Genomic DNA, 26,566 nt, shown 5'->3' on the forward strand with positions numbered 1-26,566 from the left:
AGTAGTTAGTATAGCATTTTATAAAGATTAGAAACAAAACATACGTAATCAATTTTGTATCAGTCATAAGAAACAGCTAACAATTAACTTCTATATTTTCTACATATATACATTTTTGTATAATTCAGTAACCAATACTGTTACCATGTTTAAACCTAAAATGAATAAATGTTATTGTTATATTAATTTCAGCACAAATACAACTTTTCATTTTAAACCTGTAAGTTAACATTAACAGATTTATATTAGTTTAAACAAAGCTTGATTTCCTAATCATAATCAAGAGTGGACCGAAAGGAGCCAAACTGAGTCATCAAATCTTTTAATGTGCATGTATTACACATCTGATCAAAACATTAGCAGATCTTAACCGAGCTTGAGCAGGGTAATACAGCACAAACCTATTAAAAGGGACAAACGTATAAAACTAACATTAAAAGTATTTACAAGATATTACTTAAAAACAAAACATTCCCTTTTACTGTGATGATAATTGCTCAACGTGCATGTGCAAATATTTGCTAAACTGTGTCGGCGTACCTCCGAAGGATAAAAATAAATAAAAGGCAGGTCTTGAGGGAACAGACATTACTATAATGGCATTCAAATGTCCAACATCTCTAACAGCTGTAGTGGGATGAACACGCTGAATTCCTGTCTGCTTCACACTGTGGGACGGACGGGACGACTGTTTGCTCATTAGTCAATGGCCATTCAGTGGGACGTCCTACAAACAAACAGCAAAGTGTAAGAAATTCTTCAAACATTTCAAGTCCTTTATTCCTGAAAAGACCTCAAACACACCACCAAACCTTAGACAATGTAAAGGTTAATGAACACAGGGATATATAAACTAATTCTTTAGGGGCTTCAATATGAAAGAGTCAATTCAATGAAAGCTGCATGCTGTTACCATCAATAACAATCACATGCAAAAACTCTTCTGTCAGCACACGAGCCCTGATTTAAACTGACCTTCGACCTGCTGAGCCTTTAGGTAGTTACACTGAAACACACAGGCAAAATAATAGAAGGCAGAATTTAAAGAGAAGAAACTAATGTTGTGATGTTATATAGTCAAACTCTTCAAAGCAACGAGACAATTTGCTCGTCATCGTTTCACGTGCATTTCCTAAAAATGTACTTAACACGACTGCACGTAGCAGTGCTTTATGTGCTTTTATATCCGTTTGTCAGGTGCTGAAATGTCACCTTATACAATGGCTCGTTTTTCTAGCACGCACTTGTTTTCCAAATGTTTAGGCTAACCAATATTGTTTAATTGTTTTTGTGCAACATGTAATACTTGTTCTATGTGTAGATAGGACTTATCTTCTGTAATTGTGTAATGTATGTTCTAGGGTCACATATAGGCGTGTTTAAGTCTAAGAGCGACTCTCAGGTCGTCCTGCAGGTGATAAATCTGTCTTCTTACGATGCACTTAGTGTTTTACGATCACTGCAGAGCACTCGTGGATCTACGGTGATTTTCAAGTGCTACTTATGCTTTTGGGAAACAAACCGTAATATTGAGATCACTGGTACGATCATTTTACGATCAACTTAAGCTCACGATGCTTTTGGGAAACGTAACCCAGATCATGATTTTAAGTACAGTACTTTTAAAAAACTAAACCATGAATCCTTTAACAGCAAGCATTATTTGGAGTGAACTGTGTCTTTAAGGACCAGCAGACCATAACGTTTGACATGCAAACATTGACATTATAGTCACATAAAAAAAGAGCTGCCATTTTAAATTCCAATTAAAAGAGTTGAATTCAAGACTACTGCATTAGGTACAAAATTGAGTATTTTACTCTATTCACACAAGTTTCCTCGTGTAAAACCACAGCGGAAACAACTGCGGTCTCTGTTAAACTCTACGGAGATATTGATATTCCACATTAATTGTGAGGAAAGTGGCTGAATAAAGAGAATAATAAACAGACCTCCAGGTTTCCTCTGGCCCTCTTCAGCACACCGTACGTCAGAGACACTGCAGAACACACACAGAACAAACATCAGCTCTCTAATATCACAACTGTACATATGTTCATGTTTGTGTAGAATCTTACGCTGGTCTATGATGACACGCTCCATGCCCTCCTTCAGCTGATTGGTGGATCTGAGGCGTTTAACAGCTCCAGTGAGCATTCTCTCCTGCTGAGACAGACGACTCTTCAGACGAGAGATCTCACTCCTCAACAGCTCGTCCTGAGTGAAGAAGAGAAAGAGATGTTGTGATCAGTAAGTCTTTATAAGTGCAGCTTCCCAGAAGTGTTGGGTTTGTCTTGAAGACACATTTAGTACGTTACCTGTTGAGTGTGTATGCCGTCTCCTGAGGGCAGCGAGACTCTCCAGAGCAGTTTGAGAAGTCGTGCGGCTTCTTCCAGAACCTGCTGCAGAGTGTTGACACTGCTGGAGAATCCCTGATCTAGAACCTGATACGAACACTCCATGGCTTTAGCAACTCTAAACACTACACATACAACCAGTGAAGTGTGTTGTGTGTGCGAGCTTACCTTGCTGTTGTCATGTATCTGTGTGTCCAGATCAGCGGTCAGCCTCTTAGCTTCACTCATCTGTTTGCGCAGGGCGTTATAATCTTCCATCAGACCCAGAACGTGACGGCCGCGCCGGTCCGCCCAGATCCGATGACCCGGTACAAGTCGAGATGGAGCGTGAGACTCGCTGTCTACTGAACTGCCACAATCTAAACACAACACACACAGTTTATGTATGCATAAAATGCTGGGGCCGGCTTTCACAGAAAAGGCTTAAGGGTAGTCACCGACTAAAATGAATGTTTCAGCTTAAGTGAAAATAACATGTCCTGAAATAGCTTAAGACACGTCGGTGTAATTGTTTTGTCTCATGATGAACACCAGTAATGTTTTTTATAAAAGGGACTTCAATATACTAATTTATCTAAGGCCTAGTCCTGGTTTAAGCTAAGCCTTGTCTTTGAAACAAAAACATTAAATAACAGACAGAAAACACTGACCTTGTGCAGGACTGGAGCGGTCTGTGTGTGAGTGAGCAGCATCTGATTTACCAGCTCCATCTGAGAAGACAGTTTTTGTTTGTAATAGTCTGCGAGAGGCTGTGCATTGCAGTCATTTTATCAGTTAACATGGATTGTGAGCACACAGAAGGAACAGTGCATAGGTGTGTGTGTGTACCTGTCTTGGTGAGCAGGTAGTTGATGTTAATGGTTGATTTGGGGTCAGAGCGGGACAGTAATTGTTGTTCTAATCTCTGTCTCAATGTTGTGTTGGTCTGGATGCTTCTCTCTAACTGCACACGCAGCTGTCTGATCTCAGCCAACAGCTCGTTCAGATTCACTGCAGATTCACTTTCAGGAGCAGAACCTTCTCCTGCACACACACACACATCAGCGTCCGCACGTTTAAAAGAAATGCTTCAAAATGCTGTCTAGGTAGGCAGCACACTAGGTTTTGAAGCACAGCTATCAGTTTAGATAGACGCAGTGTGCCATGTACTCTTCCGTGTGTGTACCTGTGTGCGTCCTTGTGGTGTTCTTCATATGTTCTTGCGCTTGTAGCTCCACACGCAGAGACCGCAGGAGCTGCTGAGTGTCACACATCTGCTGCTTCTGATGATTGTTCTCACACCGCAATCTAAAACACACACACACTTTATTAAACAGGGATAATATACGGAGCGTGTGCATGTGTGTAATTTGAAACGCCATACAATTGCACTCATTAACATATCATAACACAGGCCTTCTGAGAAAGACACATAACCCCACACAAAAACCCCATTGACACAGACAACTGATCCTGTTAATGTCCCCTTTCTAGAATCCATTTTCGGACGATCCGGGATGAGTTTGTGTCAATATGTTCTTCATATTACTGAAAAGTTAATATCCCATGCCTCTTGTATTGCAGTTAGGCTGTGTTGCAAAAATACTGGCTAATATTTACTTTGCAGCGTTCGGAAATAATTCGATATAAAGGCTCTATAAATTTGCACCGGACAAGCCTGAACAATTTGCTTTTATTTGTTTTCATATGACACGAATATAGCCCTTTTCATACAAAGTTCTCGTGTTACAGGACCACTGTGTGTTCTCTGCTGTGGAACGTCATACACATGCGCACCTGACTCACGATTCATATCTTCCTTCAACAATAAATACAAAGTCTGGTCCACATTCTGGCCAAAATCTGCATGTGTGTCTGTGTCACCTGTTCAGGTTGACCTGTAGTTGACTTCGCTCTTGTTTGAGTGTTTCACACTCTTTCCTGCTCAGCTCCAGTTTAGCTGTTCGTCTGGCCAGAGTCTGTCTGAGATGATCATTCTCCTTCTGTTTATCTGCACACGTGCACAAACACATGATAACTGCATCTGAATATCTCAATATTGATAATGTCTTTAAACAGAGTTTAGGTGTGTGTTTTACCTCTCGCTCCCTGGTTGAGCTGTTCTTTAAGTGTGTGGTTTTGAGTCAACAGGAAGTGAAGCTCACTGCTGATGTGAGTCTGATCCTCAGAACCAGCAATGAAGATGTTGGTGGCTGCTGATCACAGACACACACACACACACACAATGTCAAAGAACAAACGAATGCAACAAAAGTGGAGAATATTCAGACCCTTTCAAAAATCTAATGATTCTGCGTGTACTGTATGTGGATGTGTACCCGAGTCTTTCTCAGCCTCCAGTAATTTTCTTTCTAACTGTTCTCGAAGTCTCTCATTGGTTCTGATGGTTTCTTCAAGACGCTGGCGCAGCATTCTGATCTCCTGCAAGTGTTCTGCCAACAGATCTACACGACAGAAAAAAAAACAGTGTGCGTGTAAGAAATAAGACAATTCTGCATTTGGTTGCGTATTGTGATGCCAATATTTGGATTTGAATCAAATGACAATTATTGAGCGTCACTATCATTAAAACACAGGCGAGCTCTACCGGAGTTGATGTTTTTGCTGTCTGATGCCTTCTGCTGCTCTGTTGGTCTGTCTGTCATGTGTTTCTGTGGGCTGTGTTTCAGGATAGAGCGTGTCAGGTCCAGTTCACTGTGAAGTGTTGCATTCAGCTCCTCGCTGATTCTTAACTGTTCCTGCAGACGCCCATTTTCCCGTTGCAACATTAGTACACTCCCATCTCCACCTTCAGACACACCCACAGACACGCCTCCGGTTCCTGACCCCTGACCTGGAAACGCATCACCGTTGGACGCCTTCAGACCTGCAGGGGGTGATGAGAAACCATTACAACAGAACCGCCTAAGGAGAGAATATTGTTTCTGCTCCATTTATTATTTCTCTCTGCCCACCCGGCCTTGATTGCATCAGCAAAGAAATGACATCACATCTTAAATGAAAGATTCCTTGAACATTTTCTTTGTTATATCAGTTTCCTTATTTTTCTTGTTTTAACAGTGAACGTTACAAAGCATTCAGAAGATCACACATCGCCATCTCTCATAAACGTTAAACCTAATCTAAAATTCACAACATCAAGCAAACGATGCCACTCAAACACAGACTGTAACAGCAACGCTTGGTTTTTACCTTCCTCTTTCTTGGCTTTCAGTACGGTCCTCCATCTCCTGTGAGAGATGCCGTCATACATCACAATCTGCTCGCTCATCTCTAGATCTACTATTAACCCGGACCTGATCTCACTAAAGCGTCCAGCGATGGCAAAAGAGGTCAAACATTTTAGATGCCCATAAAAAGCTAAATCTCTCCGTTTGAGCTTTGCATGATACCAAATCCAAATCCATCATCAATGTGTGTGTTCAGAGCTCTCAAAGGCTCTCAAGAGAGGAGATTAACACTGGATACTGAATAATGTATCTGTAAGAGTCGGTAACAGGACACCGGCCTTGACTCTTGTCGTTTCACTACACCAAGACACAGGACCGCAGATGAATGGAAAATAACTGCTTTTATTACAGCTGAACACTCTCACAGGAGATAAAAGAAGGACCGCATGTTTAATAAGAGAAAGGTACAAAATGTGGTGCTTAGTCTGTTTAAAACTAAAAATGCCACAAACACATGAATTTAACACACTGTATTATTCTCAAACAGATGTGGAAATCATGTGAATCTAATGATAAATATAATTTTAAATTCAAAAGAAGACATTTTAATCCAAACAACACTGAACCTCATTGACTGCTAAAACCACCGAATAAAGTTTGAATAATAAAATAGATTTTATTATTATTATTATTCTCTCTCCTCTCAACAGTCGTCTGGCTTTAGTTGAAACTAGTAACTTTGTATTAGCACCTATTGTACTATCGTCTTTTATGACATATCGCATATGGAAAAACACTTATTAGATAAAGCGTCTGCTAAATGACTAAATGTAAATGTAAAATTGAGAATTTTCCTTCCGAGGATACAATCCATTTAACTAAACCATGCAACTTCATAACTCCTGCTTCATTTGTATTACATGGCTCACATCACAGGAGATTCATAAACGTGAAGATTGATTTATTTGGGATACCTGTGAAAGTTCTGCTGGGGGTTTTTCTGCGGAGAGCGGGTGGGCTGCCGTGGAAGGAGCTGGCTCCATCATTGGACAGTCGCTCGCTCATCTCAGAGTCTGAGAACTGCTGCATTGTGGGAACTTGTAACTGTAGTTGTTTCTGCAGAGCTTGAATGAGCCGGTCTTTCTCCTGCAGTTCTGCAGATAGTCTGTCACAAACCACACACACATAACAGGCATTATTAAACATTCAAACTCAGCAAACAAAAGGAAGGGACAAAGTAAAACACTTGACACAACAAGGCTGAATTCCAATTCACATGCTGTTACTTCACACGTGTATTGGGTAATTGCGACATCCGACTGCATCATAAAATAGCACCAGATTTTATGATGGATTTTATAGCACCACATCACACCATGCAAGCATTGGCACTATAACTTTGGACACACTACCATCATTTTTGTACAGACAGTCAGCTGAAAACCACCTAAAGAGCCACATGTATGGCTGGAAACGTGACTTGACACTTTGAGAGCGAGATCTCACACACACTCCACAGCACACAGACCCTTCCCAGGTACCACTCACAGGTCAATATAATGCTGTGTGCTAATAGCAAGATTCTGGTTCTGCCTGCACAAATAAACCATCTGCAGCTGCTGCTGTTCTCTGTCGCCCTCAAGCTGAGAGCGCAGGTACTGCAGCTCCTCCCAAACCCATTCACAATCACTGTCAGGAGAAAGCCAAACACTCAGACATCAAACATTCCCTGACTTCATCATGAGTGTGTGTACATTTCTTTCCTCTCGTGTAGCAATCACACAGGAATGTTTCCTTGAGATTTCTTCAGCCTTGTGTTCAGTTTTTGTGATATTATTGCGGTTCATTCCTATTAGTTTATGGGTTCGATCCCATGCAACATATCTACACTGATAAAAGACGGTGCAGAATGAATGAACTGGAAGTCACTGTTAGTAAAAAAGCATCTGCCAAATGAATAAATGTAAATATAGTAAATGTGGATTTGCTTACCCGAGGGTCATCTCTGACTCCGCCCCCTCATTGTCATCTATGCCAGCACCCCCTGTAGAATAACACAAAACATACACAAACGCTAAGCAGTGTGTAAAAATAAATGCCTCATGTAGAAAACTATATTAATGCAATATCTTTTGAGTAGGAGTGTTTATAGTGCTCTTATATCAGCATTAGGCCAGAGGCACGAGGCCGTCACAAACGCTGATATAAGAGCACTATATACACATGACTACAAGAGCGATATTGCATTTATACAACATATCAACGGCACACATGTGAAGATAAATCAGAAACAACATAGGAGTGTTGTTAAAACCCTCCGGCCACGAATTCCAGCCCAGCATAACAGTTAAACATATCTCCCTTACTAATTCCAAACCGTCACTTCTTTCAAATGTGTTTAAAATTCAACAAAAAATATGATTTAGTTTCGGTTCACCGTGTGAAGAATCTTTGCCTTGGAGAAAGATACGCCTGTAAGTTTATTTACTATCTGTAAGCATTCATATTATGTGTTAACACAGTTTAACTTCCAAGAATCAATATTATATGACCAGCCATTTGCAGATGGCAATGCAAGCGTTTATATGTAACGTTAATAATGTGCCGTTTGTAATTTCATGTTTTTATTGTATGCCAGTTTTACCACATTTTTTTAAAGCATCACAGAAGTAAACATTCTGGAAAGGATCAACTGCTTTGTGTGCGTTTGTTTGCTTGTTAGCTAGCTGTCTAACTTCTTCAGAGTGACGCCGTTGCAAGGACAGCATAGTCTGAGTTAGTTTAGCGGCGGAGTGATACAAACAGTCATTGAAGCGGTTCAAAAGTCAGTTCCTGTGGTGATCCTGGAGGAATTTTGAATGGTTCTCAGACGATCAGATTGGAGAACCAAAAAGAACTGTTGTATAGTAGTACATATTACATACTGCGTATTTTTAGAGTTAGTATGCATCATGCAATTCCAAACGCTGTTTTGGCGGCTTTTTATCTCTATGTGAATTGTTGTGTCTGCCATGGCTCACATTCTTCACAGTTTTTTTCTCTCTGTGTGTGTGTGTGTGTGTGTGTGTGTGTGTGTGTTTACCCTGTTCTAGTTTCTCCAGCAGACTCAGGCTGCGATCGAGTCTCTCTCTGAGTTGAGTACCCTGAGCAGGATGAGTCTCGCTGGGCTGAAGTAACTCCTCCAAAGCTCCTCTGAGCTCCAGCAGTTGTTTACGCTGTTCTACACCCAAACCACGAGACACGCGGATCTGTTCCCTCAGTTCGCACAACTCACGAGCCTGAGACTGGACCAGAGACTCGATTCTACAGTACGAGAGAAACCGTTTATACAATACAGTCCTGTTAACATATGATCAATGTTAATGATGACGATGATTACCTAGACGGAGATCCTGATTGGCTGCTTCTGCTCAGACTTCTCTCTTTCTCCAACTCAGCGTTGAGTTGGACGATCTGATCCTTCATCAGCTTTCTGTCTTCTTCATCACCTCCTGTGAGGTCAGAGGTCACGCTCAGGAGCTCAGACGACAAAGATTTCTTCCGCAGCTGTTGCTGGAGGTGAAGGATGGTTCTGTGCTGCTCTTCCACCTGCGCCACGAGCCTCTCGAGCTGCTGACGGAGCAGGGCGGGGTCAGCGTCAGGTTCGATGAGGTCGGAAGGACAGTGTCGAGGGGAGCTCAGGCCTGGAGAGCTGGGGTACGAGGGGCTGGATGCTGTAGTGTCAGGAGAAAGCCTGTCCTGATTCCTCTGCAGCTCAGGAGACAGAACGGGAACCAGCCGAAGGACACCGTCCGCATCTGAGAGCGACAAGACATTAATTAAGTTAATAAAAGCAATATCACACATGACATGATAACTGTTAAGAGGCATGCCAGCTGTGATGATGTTTTTAACAAGGTTACAGTAAGAAACAATATTAGTTGAATTATTATTAATACCATCAGTAGCAACATAGTTTGGTCATGCGGAGAAGTGATGCAAACTTCAACAAACCGTGTTAATGCAAACCCAACACTCGTATGCAGACGAACACACAAACTGAGATTAAAAGGTCAGCTATACTTTTGTGTACATTATTTCTTTACCCATCTACAATGTTATATCATTCACCATCGGTCTCACCATGCAGACAATACAAAATAAGAAAGTAGATTTCTTATCATTCCGAGCAGAAACCCTGCCATGCAAACGAAGCCAGCCAATCACGTACGAGTGTTTTCTCCCTGTCTACCTGTGCTACTTCCTTCCTCTCTCTCCGTCTCACTCCTCCCACTCGTTTCGTACCCGAGGTCCTGCGCCTCCACCTGAACCCCTTTATCATCCCGTTCACCAGGGGGCGCTAGAGCACACAGGAAGGAGTGAACAGCAGCAATATGCTGTCATAATCTTCACAACCACAATAAAAAATTCAATTTTGCTTGAACTTGATGAGCTGTTTTTGTTTGAACAATGCATTGTGAGATCTTTGGTATTGTAGATTGATTCTAGATCAGCCATGTTTGAGAACAGGTGAACAACAACTGAACATATTCAAGTTTTCGATGTACTGTCATAGTACTGCAAACAAAAAGGAAACCACAAAACTGGTTTTAAAACAGCACCTGTGGGGTTGTGTACTTGTGTGTTCTCACCTTTGCACCGATCGGATTGTTTGTCTTTATTTGAGCCATGCACAGCGATGATGGACTGAGCTATCGCCAGCTTCTCCTCCAACTTCAGGCATACCCTATGTCTTTCCTTCAGGGCCTTCTGCAAACTTTGAACATGTGCTTCCCTCTCGATGAGGTCGTTTTTAGGGGCATCTCCACCTCCTCCACACCCATCGAGTGTACATTTAACACCCCCTTCTAGTTTATTGATATTCTGAAAACCCTCACTGTGAATTTGAAGAATCCTCAACAGGTTGTTGTAAAGATTCTGTCGTGAGGGTTTAAGTAAATGATTTTGGAGTGATGGTTTGGAGCTTTGCTGGTCCTCTTCTCCCTGTTGAATGGGTGTGCTTGTCTTTTGTTGACATCTCTCAGTGCCGGATGAGTCTTCCAAGGATTCTCTATCGAGAAGAGCACGCTGCAGTCTGTCCAGCCACTGCTTTAACTCTGGATTGGGCGAGTTCACGCGAGACTGGTTTGAGCAGACGTCTGCGAGAGACTGGGCAGCACCTTCAGCGGCTCTGATGCACTCAGACAGACAGTCTGTAAGCTGCCGATGTTGCCATGATGGGATTTTTCCTTCTTGTGGCCTGTGAGTGTAACTTCCCTCCAGACCTGTGAGGGCACCGTTGTGTTTGTCAGTTTCACTCAAGTCAACGGATTCTGAAGTCCTGAGCTTTTCCTGCAGCTCTGCATTCCTCCTGCACGGCTGCAACTCTTTCAGAGGTCCGAGGCTATTAGTTTCCCCTGATGGCCTCACGGATCCATCCTCATTCTGCTTAGAAGTTCTGACTTGTTTAATCAGGTCCTCTAACCTCTCACACACAACCTGAGGATCTACTTGCCCAAAAGTTTGGCTTGTCCTGTCCACACCACCGAGTGACATGATTGCGGACTCCGCCGTGTCCAAGCACTTCAACAACAGAGTGTTGAGTCGGTCTTTCTCGTCAACAGCCTTCTGAAGTTCTGCACACCTTTGCTGCATCGACAAGTCTCCCGTCTGACCCAGACCGCACTCGGAGTCCAAGCTACACGCGGTGAGGTACGCGATGGTGGACTCTGCCGCCTGCAAGGCCTCCAGGTACTCTCGGTTGAGCCTGTCTTTCTCTTGTAGCTGCACCTGAAGCTTCTCCCACTCCTGGATTTGTTGCCGCAGGGCGGAGATAAGCTCCTCCTTCTCCTGGCACTCCTGATTCAGCAACTCCAACTGCAGAACGAGCTCGGATTCAAGATTCAAATCTGTGTTTTGTCCAGCGTCAGACTTCGGTTTCTGTCCTCTGGTTGGACTTTTGGAGTCTCTGATTTCATCCAATTCAAGGTGTTCGCGCTGTGCGGATTTCAAAGATGTCTTGCCGTCAGAGCTGCAGTCTGACTCTTCAGCGGCCCTCAGATAACGGCGCCAAGGGTTGACGTGGTCCGACATCACCACGCTCAGATCCTCAGAACTCTGCCCGGAGCTTTTACTAGGTCGCACAGGAACTGGAAGCCGTGATTTGACATACGCCTATAACAAATGTGAAAAACTCATTTTACCAGCACACAAACATTTGGAAAAAAAATTTTTATGAGTAAAACTTACTGCATGTCTGGCCATGTGTTGCTTCCTGCTTAGTTTGGTTGATTGTCCCTGAATTTTCTCTTCTTTCTCCTGCGTTTCTTTCTTTTCTCTCCCTTTCTTTTCGCTCTCTTTCACCTGTTGCTGTTTCTCTGAGGTCTGGGAGTGTCTCTGTGAATCTTTAGTTTCCGTCCGCACTCCTTCCATCTCAGTGGCAATGTTGACATTCAGCTCCGTGCTGAATTGACCTTTGGCTGATTTCTGCTGGAGCTGCTCTTTAAGTAGTCGGATTATCTTTCTGTGACTTTTGGCTTCCGAGCGGAGCATCTTGACGGTTTGCTGCAGGTCTCCATGGCTGTCACTTTCCCCAGAACTCTCAGCGCTTTCCTTGGTGTCAGTGGCGCGTTCCTCCTTTAAAAGTCCACGGAGTTCATTCGCTTCGGAGCGCAGTTTGGCCACTTGCTCCCTACAAAACGAAGCAAGTAGCATTAACCGGATGTATAATCAAAAGCAACAATGTGAATACCTATTCATCCTGAACATACCTGATCTGAGACACTGACTCCGCCCCACAGTCTGTGAGGAGCAACTTCAATTCTTCCTTTTCAGGTTCGTCCTTGAGAGTTCTGGCAGTTAGTGATACTGCATCGTGATCTTTCAGCGACGTCTGATGACCTTCACCATAACAATACTCTTCATTAAATTTCTCCTTGAAAATCAACAACACATGGGACAACAGTGAAACACAAGACATACAGAATTGCATTGAGTTTAGCATTTCACACAAACTTGTTGAGGTTTCTGTGAAGAGTTTATTCCATAAACTCTGACGTACCGTCATGTTTGGATGTTCATCTTTAGCGGTAGGTGGCTGCTCTCCCTGTGTTTGCTACAGTAATGGGATGTTTGATGACATATGACTTAACAACATAAAATGTAAATGGAACAGAATATAAAGAAGCACACGGTAACGGCAGGATGGGGCGACTGCAGGTGATTATGGGTAAGAAAACGAGCCAGAAAGACAGAAAGGAGAAAACAGGGGTTAGCAGGAAAGAGAGAGACAGAAGGAGCGGGAGATAATTTGTGTGGACACGTGTATAAACAAACACACTCATTGAGAAGACAAACACATCAGAGAAACTCTACTAAAATGTTCAAACTATCTAATGTTAGTAAAAGAGAGATTCGTCGACAGGCATGAGGTCAATCATAGACCAATATTAAGCAAAAGCACATAGTAGGTTTTAGGTAAAAGGCTGAAGGTCAGGGGTTAAAGAGAGGTATGATAATGTGCCACTTTCAAAAACATTTCACCTTTGTACATTTTCCAAACAAAAATAGTTATTAGACAAAAACTCAACTGAAAATTGACCTTCAATACCTTAGTAAGAGTTGAAAGGTTGATGAGGTCTGGTTCGGTCTGCGAGTCTTCTGGATTAATACCCACAATGCCCTTCTCCATCGATACCAACTTATTTTGTAGTTCAGCATTCACTGCCTGTAGTTCCAAGATCTAAACGTGACAGTAAACATTTCAATCTACTGTGCAGAGCTCCTTAGGAGACTAGAGAGACCTTTCCATTTTTATTCTTATACCTTTAGACTAAGTTGTTCTACAGTCAGGTGCTGAAGCTCCTCCTCTGGTCCCTCCCCCAAGCATATACTCATATAGGACGTCTGCTCGCCGAACAAACTCAGTGTGTCCACTAAGACATCAGATGAACCAAATAAGCATAAAAATAAACCAAACTGAACCCTTATGAGTCAAAAGTAATTAGAGTGAACCATTTGACATTAAATGAAACATTTATTTAAATAAATAAATGATGCAATATTTGTGAACGTACCAGAATCGTTGGCCTGTCCGACTCCTCCTCCTCTGTTCTGAATCTGTCCCAGACGCGCATGCAGAGATGCGTTCCAGCGCTGAGCTTCCTCTAGTGCATCACGCACGCTCTCTAACTCAGAAGGGTTTGAACCTGCAAGCAAACACACAAACAATGTCAAATGTGCTTGAGATATTAGTCCCAAAACACATATCCCATTTTTATCCAGTGTCTTTTTTTGAGATTTTTATTGTTTAAAAGAAAGCTGAGAGTGGATGGAAAATGAGAAATAAAAAAATATTTGTTCTTGTGGTAGACTGTGGTATAATATAGCAGATGCGCCTGACCCAATTTTGTGAGACTGTACAGACATGACTGGCTAAAGGTATATATATATACACATGACAAAATATATTTACACTGTAAATCTCTTTACACTTTTTAACTTATTTTTAATAAAATAGTAAAACAATCAATACAGTTACTTTAATGGTCAAAAACTATTAATGTATGTTTTTAAATTTGCGAGATGAAATGGTGACGAAGCAGAAAGCCATAAGCAGCATATAAATGTAATTCTAGTTTACTGAATTCTTTACAACATACACTAAATATGTCCCTGCTAGTGAACAGTCATATTATATTGAGAATAAAAAGCATTATTTGAATCCATATTTAAATCCATTGTGTAAAAATGTCTAATTAAGTAACAAAACAAGGAAAATAATTTGGAAACCAAAGCCGTTATTGTTTCTATTGCGGCTGTCATGCTGGAAATGGAAGGTTGAGCACATTGCATTACTGGATTGCAAACCATCTGGTAATTTCAAGCATACAGTATGTATACATTGAGCATATTTCAGAAATAGGAACAGTAACGTTCATAGTGGTAAGCAATTCTAAACATCTCTGTATGTTTGTGTATATAAAGTCATGAGTGTTCAAAAGCAAAGGTTAGAGAGTTTATTAGTGCATCTGTGTTTATCATGAGCAGAAATGACTTTATTAGAAAGACAAGCAAACAATGACATCAAAGATGATTGATGAGCAGAACAGAAAACATAAAGAGGAATAAACAGAGAAAAAACGCATGAAAATGTCAGCAAAAGAGAGAAAGACGCATATGAACAGGCCAACACAGAATCTGCAGAATTGTCTTAAGTTTAAATAAATTATGAAGAATTTCACTTATTTTCAAAAACCAGTGCAGACAATGTCAGACAAGTCTGCAAATTCCGTGTACAAGGACAGAGATGTGGGGAAGATCAGATGGAGAAGAGTTTATGATTGACACTGAGTGTAATTTAAAGCATGAGATCTGATTGGCTGTCAGCGCTCTCTTTCTGTACTCCACCTTCTGTCTGCTTGGCTCTTTGGATCTCTCTCTGTAGCTCATCTCTCAGCTTCTCGTTCATCTGAACGTCGTTTTCCAGCTGCTGTCTGAGGAGTGACACGGCTGTGAGCTCCAACTGCAGCGCCTGTAGTCTCTCAATGCTGCAAAAATATAATGATCACCAAATATTCGACACTTCACATGATGGCCAGACCGTCCAAGGCATACACACCTGTCGTGCTGTTTGACCGCTCTGATTAGATTGGAGTAAAGATGCTGCTCGGCTCTCAGAGTGCGGTTTAACTCCACCTGCTCAGCCAGAAGATCGGACAGGGATGGTAGATCCTACAGACATCACAAGCACGGGGTTTGAGGTCAGCACTACTGTAAATAATATTATCACAGACTGTCAAATATATCTGTAAGACATCCTTCTGGTACCTCACGCTGACTATCTCCTCCAATGAGGGTACTCTCTCTTTGAGGAAGAGAAGACAGACTGGGTTCAGTCACACCAGGTTGGGTGGATTGATAGCGGGTCAGAGGCAGCCGGCCGTCTCCTCTCTGGGACAAACGCTGGTGAAGCTCCTGAAAAAGATGACAAACAACCCACAGAATCCAAAAGTCCGTTATTGTATTTTACATCAGTAGAGAATAACATCCCTAGATTTCAGAACTTCAGTTTTGTACGCTATTAATAGAAACTCAAACATTTGTGTACGTTGCTTACGTTAATGATTTCCTCTTTAGTGGTGAGTGTGGACGTAAGACTCTCGATATTGACTGTCTGTCCCTCTAATCTTGCTTCGAGTTCTGAGACTGAGGACTGAAGCTCTGCTAGAGTAATCTTTCACACACACACAAACACAGTGTTCATTTAAGAGTTTGGCAGAATAAAACTCATTTCAGATAAAAATATCAGACCTTGAGCTGGTTTTCTCTCTTAAGCGCTGCGTTGAGAGCTTCGGTTTTCTGAGCGAGCTCTTTCTTCAAAATGACAGCTGATTTCTTATTGACTGCAGTTTGATCCAGCGTTTCCTCAACGTTTCGCATGCTCAGCACGGCTTCAAACGCACAAAACATAGGTTGGATAATGCTAGACGTGATTAATGATTTTGATCTTTTTACACCATTACATTCCTCCAGGAGAACACATTCTCACCTTCTCTCTCATCCAGTTGATCTTGCAGCACCTGAATGGTCTGTCTGAGTTCCAGCACCTGAGGGGGCGGAGCCTCCCCGCTCTTCATTTCCAACAGGATGCGATCTCTCTCCTGTCCACGTTCTAGCAGCTTCTGTTGAGCACAAAACATTATCATTTCGTCATTTTCAACTAAATACTTTCCCTTTCAATAATTTGCCAGACGATTTCATATCCACCAATCATCAAACTCCATAAATTATAGAAAGAACAAACAATAAACCAAAAGGCGTTTCCTAAATAAATAAAGTCTGAGAAAACTTTTGTTCCTCTTAAGGAGTACATAAGTTCCCCCGTGATCAAAAGTTTAACATACGTTGATGAGGGCGTCCTTCTCTGACAACATGGCACGGAGTTCAGCGTTCTCTATGTGATCCTCCTGTGTTGCCGTAGATTTCAATCTCTCTGCGTTTCTGAGTTGCAGCTGTTTTTCTGCCAGCTGTTTGCGCAGATCCTGCATTTCAGCTGCACGGTCGCTTAGAGCCTGTGTGTGATGCTCTGCACTTTCCTGCAACGTACAGACATACATACAGAGAGTTAGAACATTCCCATCGGTGTCGTCCATAAGTGAATGAGTATGAGTGTGTGTGTTTAAGTACCCTGAGCAGTTGATCTTTGCTGCTTATGGTGGCCAGCAGGTTTACTACAGCGGACTGATTCTCAGACACCAGCCTCTCTCTGTCCTTCACTGCTTCAGACAGCATGACCTCTGTGACCTTTAACCTCTGACTCATCTGCTTGGCCAGGTCTCGTCCCTGAGACTCTGACTGGCTGAGAACCATATTGGCCATCTCCTGCAGAGACATGAAAAGATGATGATGCTTTTGGAGTAGACATGTCTCTGTGCAGGTAGAAAGGAGCATGCAGATGCTTGTACCTCCAGATCTTTAGTCTTGTTGTCCAGAGCTTGCTGTAAGTGCTGTATAATGGAGTCTTTCTCTCTCAGAGCTCTCTGAAGGTTCTCCTCCGTCTCATCTTTACACCTCTGAAGATTCTTCAGTGAGTTCAAAAGCTGCTGCAGTTCTAGATCTCGCTCCTTTACGAGAGCATCGAAGCTCTACACACATAATTTAAAGCATGACATCTCATTCTAGATTTGGTCAGAAACACTTCAATTCCCCAAGAAATCATTCATGCAAATAATGCATTTTTTCTTACGTTAATGGTTTCCTCATTGTGTAAGAGCAGGTTGTTGAGACGCTCCACATCTCTCTCTTTCTCTCTCAGACTCAGCTTCAAGAGATGCATCTCGTTTTCTTTCTCTTCTACGACTGCAAATTTATCATCTAGGGCTTCCTGCACAAACCAAAAAAACATCAAACCATATGCCGCTGGCAGAAAACATCCAGATACAAGACAAACTCAAACCTCCAGAGCCTTCTCTTTCTCCTTTAGTCTGGCTCGTAGTTTAGCCACCATGGCATCACCGCCCTCTTGATTTCTGTTCTTCTCCAGATCTGTCACCATGTTCATGTAGTCCTGAAAAAACCCTTTTGAGTGAGTAATGGAGAAGGAGAGCTGTCTTTAAACTGTGTATGTGCATTTGTGTTACCTGTAGCTGTTGGTCTTTATGATTCAGGTTGGCTGTGAGACGTTCTATAGCGTTCTGCAGTTTTTGCTGTGAAGCTTGATTCTGCTCCTGCTGTTCTAGACGCTGTTGTTCTAGAGCGTTCTCTCTGTCAGCTAGAGCGCTGTTCAGCTTCTTTAACTGATTCTGCAGATCCTGCGAGCCAAAAAAAAAGAGTAGCGCGTATGCAACATGTAATGACTGGATTTTAGGTCTGGAAATTGTAATATTATTAATGTTACTCACATTTATAGATTTGTCTCCCTTCTTCTTTTGCTGTTGTAGTTGTTCTAGTTCCTGTTCCATTTGTTCTCTAGCCTGCTGGAGTAGGGCGAGCTCTGAATCTCGGTTTCCCAGCACCCGTTGCAATCTCTGAAGTTCGAGCGAGGATGAACGAGCCTCCGTTTGAAGTCGTGACAGTTCAGCCTGCTGCTCCAGAAGCAAAGACTGCTGATCCTCATCTCCCTGGATAACAAATGAGCGTATAGCTTTACTGACAACCCAAATACTCGTCCGCTTAACACAGAAAATGACACATGATCTAACATGCCTGATATTTCTGCAATTTGGCTTTATGAAGGGCCTCTCTTGCCTTAGCCACAGCCTGATCCCTCTCCTCCAGATCACGAGATAAATCCTCAATCTAATAGATATTTGAGCAAAAATCATACAGCTATAACAATATAATTTCTGAGTTCAAAAGATAGTTTTGCGTCACACCTCTTTCTCCTTCTCTTTGAGAAGCAGACTGAGACCCTGGATGGTTTTGTCACGTTTCAGAGAGTTCTTCTTCTCTGCTGCCAGCTCGCCCTCTCTCTCCTGAAGATCATCAGAAAGAGCCTGACAACATACAAATGAAAACATCTTTTAATGTGTGGAGGTACTGAACACTTATCTGAATGGTAATAATACATATAAAACAAGTTACCTTTAATTTGTTTTACCGTGGCACACATTTTTCATGTGTTAAAGTGGCTAATTTGACTTGATTAATAAGAAAATACATTTTTAGTGTGCGTGTTTGTGAGCAGTTTTTACCTTCATGTCTCTCTCTGTCTCCTCTAGCGTGTGATGGAGCTGTTGGCTGTTGCTCTTGGCAGTTTTGAGCTCTTCAGTTAGCTGTTTGGTCTTCTCCTCCAATCTGCTCAACTCCGTCTGTGTTTCAACGCACATCTGCAACACACAAAAAGCACAAGCACGATATTAAAGCACACACATATTTACATTTTGTGTCAGAATAAACATGCCGTCTAATTTGACTAAACTCCTGCCCATGTAACCAGAGGTGCATCCATATGTCACTGCAAGCGTATGAGCATGTACCTCCGGTCTAAAAGGTGTGTACTCATCATTAAAATCTTCCTCCATTTCTCGAAGTCGTTTCTCCGCCATAGATTTCACACCCTGGTGAGCATGTCTGAAGGTGAAGTCTGAAGCCGTCAGTACTGGAATCTTGGACGGGTCGCACCCCTTGCACGATCTTTAAGAGTTGAAGTATATCAAACACCAGTGAGGTTTTGAGAGTGCTCCTCCCGTATGCTGGACTGATGGGGGCGTGGTCAGAACGCTGGAGGGTCACCGATTGGAGGGAAGTTGATCGAGACAGAGTGCTCTTCTTATGCACTATGCTTAAGTATTCTCGATTTCTCATCACACCAGAACGTGCGTCTTTACTCTGACTTGGAGATAAATTTACCTGCAAACATTGACAGTGACCTGTTCCTGCCCTGCCTAGTGGTTCAAGACTCGCACATCTCCTCAAATGCCCTGTGAACTTCCTGTGTCTGACATCACCACTCGTTTTCACCCCTTGGCTTCTTCCAGTCGTCTTCCAGTCATCAATCGCTGCTTGATCCTGCTTTGGTTGAACTGAAGACTTTTCAAACCGTCGGATGCATCGCAGTTGGTCTGGAGTTGGCAGGTTTGCTCCAATTTTGACATTCTTTTTGAAAGACTTCTGCAATCTGCCACCGTCTGGTTTTGATGGGTTATGTTGTTCGAATTTGTTTGTGATGTGCATTTTTAATCGGTCTCTTTCATTCTGCAGCCTCTGCAGCTGGTAAACGTGTGCATCCTGCAGCTGTCCGATGGCAACGTCATAATGCACCACACGCTCCAGTAAAAACACACATTTCCCACAGAGGAACTCCCTGCGGCCATCCCGACGCACCTCTGACTCCAACACGTGTGAGAGGACCACCGCCAACCTCACACGCCCGCATGCACTGAACAACCAGCGACATTGACCACCCTGCATGCAACCACCGCATACAAGGCACGGCTCACGCATGTTCACCTATCATGCGCTAAAATTCCACCGCACTCATACTGGAAATGTTGCAAAACTCTTCTGGCATGTCCCCTTCTATAGACGATCACAAATGTCGTCTTTCTATGAATCTTCCTCTGTCTTCTTCCTGTGCATCAAACTGGCTGTGCTCTGTCCACAGTACACACAGATATAAATCCTCTAATCCACAAACACACACAGGAAATCCTTTGAGTCTCAGTCACACACACACACACATTAATCCACAGAGTTCAGCAGGCACACGACAGCAGGAGGAATATTTGGCTACTGATGGCGTTTTGGGGACGCTGAAGGTCACAGTTGAACAGGGCAGGAATTATATTCCTCATCATGAGAATAATCCAGAATATTACTGTTGGTTTAAGGGTTAATAATCGAATTCACTTTTTTTAAACCTTTATACTTATCATCACACAACATAAACATCTCACTGTTATTTTCTCTCAATTTAGCTTAGGTTCTCTCATATTATCCACACGACAAGACTTCACGCTATGTGTTACACAAATTTAAACCTTATCATTATTTCAACATATTAACACCTAAACTCTTCAACCAGGACCCAGATGGAATTGTTTTTAATAATAGATTTTGTGCACTAGACAGATGGCTGCCAACCTGATAATCCAGTTTAGCACACTTTTACAGGGATCCAAAGCTTATTGATCAATGAATTCCATGACTTTTTCACAACCTTTCTAGTCATTTGTTATAACAGAGGAAGGATGATTACGCATCTCTGTGTTCTTTCCAATATCAAGTCTGCAATGCATTGTAAAAAACACAAAACTCTGCTGTGCTTACCTGTTTGTCTCGTTCTGCATTTTCTCTCTCACGCTTTAGGTCTTCTGTGAGAGTCTGTTAAATAAATAACACATGTTTATAACAGTGAAGACTTATTTAAGAACTTATTTTATACTATGCAAAACTAACACACTAACCTTTAATTGTTTGTCTTTTTGGCCAACAAGAGAGTTCAACTGGGCCACTTGTTCTGCTATTGGCTTGTCCGCGCTATTCCTCCGAAGCTCTCCAATCATGGCATCCTGATCTTTAAGTGACACCTGCAGCTGCTGAATAAAACTATACAGAACAGAATGGGTATTATTTTTAGATTCAATACTTACACTTCAGAAGTATAAAGTAAGTTTGAGTTTAACTTAAAAACAATAACAGTTGATTTCACCTTTCCTTCTGCAGAAGAACCTGTTTGAGCTCTTGAACCCGCTCAGGGGCGGAGTCTGAATCACCTGAAGGTTTTGATTGATTGGCAGCTTGTAGCTCTTTCTCTAACCCAAGATTCTTCAATTTCTCCCGTTCTGCAATGATGGCCATGTTTTCCAGTTCTTCTTGAGCAGCGTGCAGAGACTGAACAGAAAGAAAACAACAGACAAGGATGGAGGAAATGTTCTTAATCATTTTCTCTAAACGTTTTTATATATTTTTTTATATTACCTCCTCCAGTTCTTGAATCCGAGCATTAAACGCTTCTCTGAGCGAGTCCATTTCTCTCCGTTTCTGCTCTCTGCCATCATCAACACCTCGACTGGCCAAACTCTCCAGTGCTTTCCTACACAAACACACGTCCATTACGATGCTTTACTCTAATCATTTACCATTTTGACTTAAACCGTTGGACTAATAATATTTCACTGTGAGAATATAAAGACAACATGATTTAGGGCTCTGTAATAATAAGTAATAATAAGATTGCACATCACTTACGATGCAGAGACAAGCAGTTCCTGTTTTTCTGCAAGATCTCTTTTCATTGATTCCACTTCTACTTTCAGCTCAATGTTCTGCAGACACACACATAAATGTATACAATTTAATTATTTTATTCACAATCAACAAACGGAGGCCATGGAACAACATTACAGGTGCGTGTGTATGTGATTTCACACAGCTTGTGTAAGCGCTTTGTATTTAGTTTATGTCCACATTAACAGGTAACAATAATTGGACATCATGAAGTTGATGAAGTCATCATGGGTCTGTGGCTGACGCACTGCTTACATAAGCTGTGTGAATCAGTACTGTGTGTGTCAGTCACCGTTTTATAAATGTCCTCTGAAGAATCATCGAACTTCTGCTGTACACGTTCCTCCAGAAAATAGATCCTGAGCTTTAGGTTGAAGTTTTCTTTTTTCAGAGCGGTAATTTGCTATAAAAGGGAAAGGGAAAATTATTTGTTAAAGATAGACAATCACTTAACCAAACACAAACAGACAGATGGTCACACCAGATACAGTGAGCAAATATACTTGACACATTTGAATGAATGTCTCATGTTTTCCCTGTATTATTTTGACTCATTCATGAACAAACAAGAGATGCGAAGAAAAGAAAGAGATGTGAATGAAGGGGACAAGAGCTAAAAGACAAACAGAGCTACTATAACAGACCGCGTGTGTGTGTGTGTGTGTGTGTGTGTGTGTGTGTGTGGCTGTCTGGTAGGGCAAGTGAACTGTGCATCATTGTATCTCTGAGCATTTCACTTCAACATCTGGGGCAGAAAGAGGGGGAAGGGAGAAAGAGAAAATGCAGAATGACACAAAAATCCAAGACAAACACCACGGTAATGGGCAGCTGTACCGTTTCCTAAAACAAATCACTCTTTGTTTCTTATGTTTTTACATTTTCGCACTCTTTCTCACACACACACGTGCGCCACAGGAATGCTTACAGATCTGTATCCCTCATCTTTCCTTAAATGGCATTCAACAATATGATCATCGCTGCAAAAAGCAGATTATCACAGAAACCGACACTTTTCACTTAGCTCCAGAAATGATAGGCGTTTAAAATGATATGTTTTTAAAGGATATATATAACTTCAGACAGAACTAACAGCTGAAAATTACTGCTGTGGCATTTTGAGATCGCAACAAAGTTAAAACCCTCAAATCAAACCAGAAGTGCAGCTAGATAGGTTGTGAGACCAGAAAAACAGACCCAAGCGGCAGTCGCTCTCATTTCAGAAAAAATACCGAAAGCTTCAATATTGTGTACTTACATTCTCATAGTCCTTCATGGTCAGAGCTTTGGCTGGAGACATCCTCTGCTCTGAAAACAGAGGAACTGCAGACGAAAAGACAACAAACGAATGAATTAACAACAAAGACTACTGTTCACATCAGCCTATTCCCCCCAAAAACAAGTGCATGAGACAGTGTCTTTATCACAGACCTCAAGCTCAGAGACTAGATGGGGAATTTATTTTCATCCTGTTTATCTTTCATCCAAAATTCTTGTCTCTATTCTTTACATTTGTAGGCGACATACCAGTTAAAATGACGAATCAAAATTGTGATCCAGTAAAAATTGTTACGATGTGAAGTATGATAAGAATCATGAATTAGTCTTACTGTTAATTTGAATGTGTATATGAATTTTAAAAAGGCCAGCTTTAATAACACAAATTAAGAATCATAGGGTGCACATTAAAGTGATGTCATCAGCTGTATCAACTACTTTGTTCTCATAAACACAGATAAAGATAATTGGAAGAATGTTAGTTATTTTCTGTGCCGCAACATCATTGACTAACATAGTAGGTAAATTAAATGGTACTCAAGGGTGCGACAGAACGGTTCATTTTCCTAAATTATTCAAAATATCCCATTTTGTGTTCAACAGAGCCCAAAAAATAATAATCCAAATATCTTTCTCTGTGTTTATAAGAACAATGTAATTGATACAGATATGAAATTGCACAAGGGTGAGTAAATGATGACATCATTTTCATTTTTGTGTGAAGTATCCCTTGTGTGTGTGTGTGTGTGTGTACATACGTGAAATGTTGTCCATGTTGAAGTTGCTGCCGTTCAGAGATTCTGGCAGTCTTGAAATACTGAAGCCATGAAAAACACACACATATTTCAAATATATTCACAGTGGCTAAAGTGCTCCAAAAACAAAACACCAAGTGCAGATATCCAGATGTTACACTACACACTACTGTGCCTATTCTGTTTAAAGCAACACAGATACACACACACTGAATAGACAATGCATAAAGGTCTAAAGACACTTTTCATAACCTGAACCAGGGAACACAAGGAGAAATAATGTTACTTTGTTTCTTAACAATTTGAGCGTTTATCCACAAAAGAAAAAACACTCTCTGTGTCGTAGTAAATGTGTGTGTGTTTGTGTGTGCTGCGACTACAGCGGGTCTCTAAATGACTTCCTAACAGTCCTAACTTCCTAAATTCAATCCCCTTTGCTTCTCTGAAAGTCATCAAAATCTACGGCAAGCACATCAGGACACCTAATACACTCAACTTGTGCAAGATTTAGCTAATGTCACAGACTCGATAACCTTTAAAAAATGAATTTTAAGTTAAGACATATAATACTTTTACATTTGTTTTAAATAAATCCTAACACTTTACTAAACACGAACGTATAGAGTGTCTCATTTGTTGTGTTTTACATAATTCACACAGTATTTTGAGCAGGACCGATGTAGCCGAACGGATGCAATTCTGTCTGCTTTTTGCACAACACATCACAGCCAAACGACTTCCTCTTCTCACATTTCCCTGCACAGTTAGCTCTGTGCTAGCCACAAGAAAACATAAAAGCTGCATATAGGGTTTATACACATCGCCAGTCACATACATGACTCAGAACAAGTTTTACAAATATAAACGTAATTGGTTAAAAGCTGAAGATCATATGTCAGAACGAAGCAGCTGACTTACACATCTGATATCACCTTACGTCTTATGTTTCCCCACCGGCCCACCATCTGGGTTTATAAAGGCGACATAACAGCGTTTGTATTCATTACCTCATACGGTAGCACATAAAACAACCCATCAGGTCAGGCTAGACCTTTAACTTGACCATCAAACCCCAGTGTCCTTCAACTCGTGTCCATCAGAGACCTGCTGATCTAAAACATCACATTGAACTCATCCACAACAATGCCATACACAACCAGCAGGACAATAATAACCTACCTATCAGACCTTCATGTTCAGGTGGCCATAGAAAAGTACAAACAGAGAACAGTTCATTAGATGATAAACATGAGAGCTTTTCGGCTGTGTGGTGTTTCCTTGCTATGACAGCGCATGATCTCTCTCTCTCTCTCTCTCTCTCTCTCTCTCTCTCTCTCTCTCTCTCTCTCTCTCTCTCTCTCTGTCTCTGTCTCTGTCTCTGTCTCTGTCTCTGTCTCTGTCTCTGTCTCTGTCTCTGTCTCTGTCTCTGTCTCTGTCTCTGTCTCTGTCTCTGTCTCTGTCTCTGTCTCTGTCTCTGTCTCTGTCTCTGTCTCTCTCTCTGTCTCTCTCTCTGTCTCTGTCTCTCTCTCTGTCTCTCTCTCTCTCTCTCTCTCTCTCTCTGTCTCTCTCTCTCTGTCTCTCTCTCTCTCTCTCTCTGTCTCTCTCTCTCTCTCTCTCTCTCTCTCTCTCTCTCTCTCTCTCTCTCTCTCTCTCTCTCTCTCTCTCTCTCTCTCTCTCTCTCTCTCTCTCTCTCTCTCTCTCTCTCTGTCTCTCTGTCTCTCTGTCTCTCTGTCTCTCTGTCTCTCTCTCTCTGTCTCTCTCTCTCTGTCTCTCTCTGTCTCTCTCTCTCTGTCTCTCTCTCTCTGTCTCTGTCTCTGTCTCTCTCTCTCTCTCTCTCTCTCTCTCTCTCTCTCTCAACAAGAACACTGCTCAAAGGCAAAAATACGCATATGGTTTAGAGATCGAGTCCCTGCTATATTTAACTCGGAGGATCATGTGTGTTGTTTTGTTTCTAACACGGGGATTTGAGATTTACACTTTCAAGCTGACAGCACCATACGAGACACCTTCATGTCATTCAAACATTAATCCGCACTTGACATCAGGCACACAATGTCAATGCAAAATATAAAACTCCTACGATTACATGCATATTATTAACGATTAACATCATATAAATTGAAGTGAAACTATATCAAAACAAAGGATGTGAATGAACCAACCCGTAACCTGCAATAACAAACGCTTAGCTGTCATGGTAATTAAATACAATTAACGTATACCGTTAACTAATAATCACGAGATCGACCTATAATCTAAAACAATTGTGATAACGGTACGTTGAGCCATCTGGATAACATGAACATTTACTAGCTGAATATGACGTCATCTAAGAAACACTGTATTTATTAATATATGCTATCAAATATACAAAACACACGTTCGCAGTGGTTCGCATATATGAGGTTATTTAGCCAACAAGTTGGTTTAACACGAAGTTAAACTCAATAAAAAGGCCGAAAGAACAAACCAAGAAAATGTAGTATGAACTAATTTGCTGTGTTTACTTCAAAGTTCTTCCTTAGGCTAGCATGCTAACTGCGTCCTGACAGACTGTGACAGAATAAAGAAAATCAAGCGCTTTTACCTCATATTGATGTCAAACGGCAGGGTTTGATCCTCTCCAACCACAGAATCCATTCTGGATGAAGACAGGAGTGTTTATTTTGATCAGTGAATAATATACATCTCAAAACACGATGTCCGTGCTGTTATTTTTAAACTGTGAGCGGCAGATCATGCACGTAATTTCAAAGCAGACGTTGGAACCGCCATTTTAAAGTCAGTGACGTCACCGAGT

The 26,566-nt window shown here is 41.6% G+C and overlaps 1 protein-coding gene across 2 annotated transcripts; it reads right to left on the bottom strand.

Moving 5' to 3' along the window:
- Positions 1-306: 306 nt before the first annotated feature.
- cdk5rap2 (CDK5 regulatory subunit associated protein 2) lies at positions 307-26,562 on the bottom strand. Of its 2 annotated transcripts, XM_079486512.1 has the most exons (50): positions 26,354-26,562; positions 23,770-23,828; positions 22,992-23,056; positions 22,029-22,139; positions 21,698-21,774; positions 21,428-21,542; positions 21,159-21,340; positions 20,914-21,055; positions 20,777-20,830; positions 18,700-18,834; positions 18,382-18,501; positions 18,212-18,304; positions 17,908-18,126; positions 17,647-17,817; positions 17,463-17,573; positions 17,253-17,390; positions 16,972-17,151; positions 16,694-16,888; positions 16,411-16,602; positions 16,056-16,188; positions 15,818-15,957; positions 15,624-15,740; positions 15,335-15,481; positions 15,126-15,238; positions 14,915-15,054; positions 13,582-13,713; positions 13,331-13,440; positions 13,116-13,247; positions 12,567-12,620; positions 12,277-12,440; positions 11,756-12,197; positions 10,159-11,680; positions 9,759-9,866; positions 8,907-9,324; positions 8,610-8,830; positions 7,520-7,571; positions 6,502-6,692; positions 4,945-5,223; positions 4,676-4,801; positions 4,436-4,552; positions 4,221-4,347; positions 3,523-3,644; positions 3,186-3,380; positions 3,008-3,067; positions 2,526-2,716; positions 2,319-2,444; positions 2,079-2,217; positions 1,953-1,999; positions 976-1,006; positions 307-727 (listed from the first exon to the last, which is right to left on the bottom strand). In XM_079486512.1, the coding sequence occupies exons 1-50, from the start codon at positions 26,404-26,406 to the stop codon at positions 621-623; spliced, it is 8,415 nt and encodes a 2,804-aa protein (XP_079342638.1). In that variant the 5' UTR covers positions 26,407-26,562; the 3' UTR covers positions 307-620. The 2 variants fall into 2 exon arrangements, with proteins under 2 accessions (XP_079342638.1, XP_079342639.1); XM_079486513.1 differs by lacking the exons at positions 976-1,006; positions 9,759-9,866.
- Between the last annotated feature and the right edge of the window lie 4 nt (positions 26,563-26,566).

This window comes from Barbatula barbatula, assembly GCF_947034865.1.
Source record: "Barbatula barbatula genome assembly, chromosome: 22".
Taxonomy (NCBI): domain Eukaryota; kingdom Metazoa; phylum Chordata; class Actinopteri; order Cypriniformes; family Nemacheilidae; genus Barbatula; species Barbatula barbatula.

Bases quoted from the DNA above. Each gene is read 5' to 3' on its own strand.
- cdk5rap2 (XM_079486512.1), bottom strand. From the start codon at position 26,406: ATGGATTCTGTGGTTGGAGAGGATCAAACCCTGCCGTTTGACATCAAT. The intron at 21,341-21,427 runs GTAATATAAAAA...CTTTCTGTTCAG, and splicing joins GGATTCAAGAACTGGAGGAG to TCTCTGCACGCTGCTCAAGA. The intron at 8,831-8,906 runs GTAATCATCGTC...CTCGTACTGTAG, and splicing joins CAATCAGGATCTCCGTCTAG to AATCGAGTCTCTGGTCCAGT.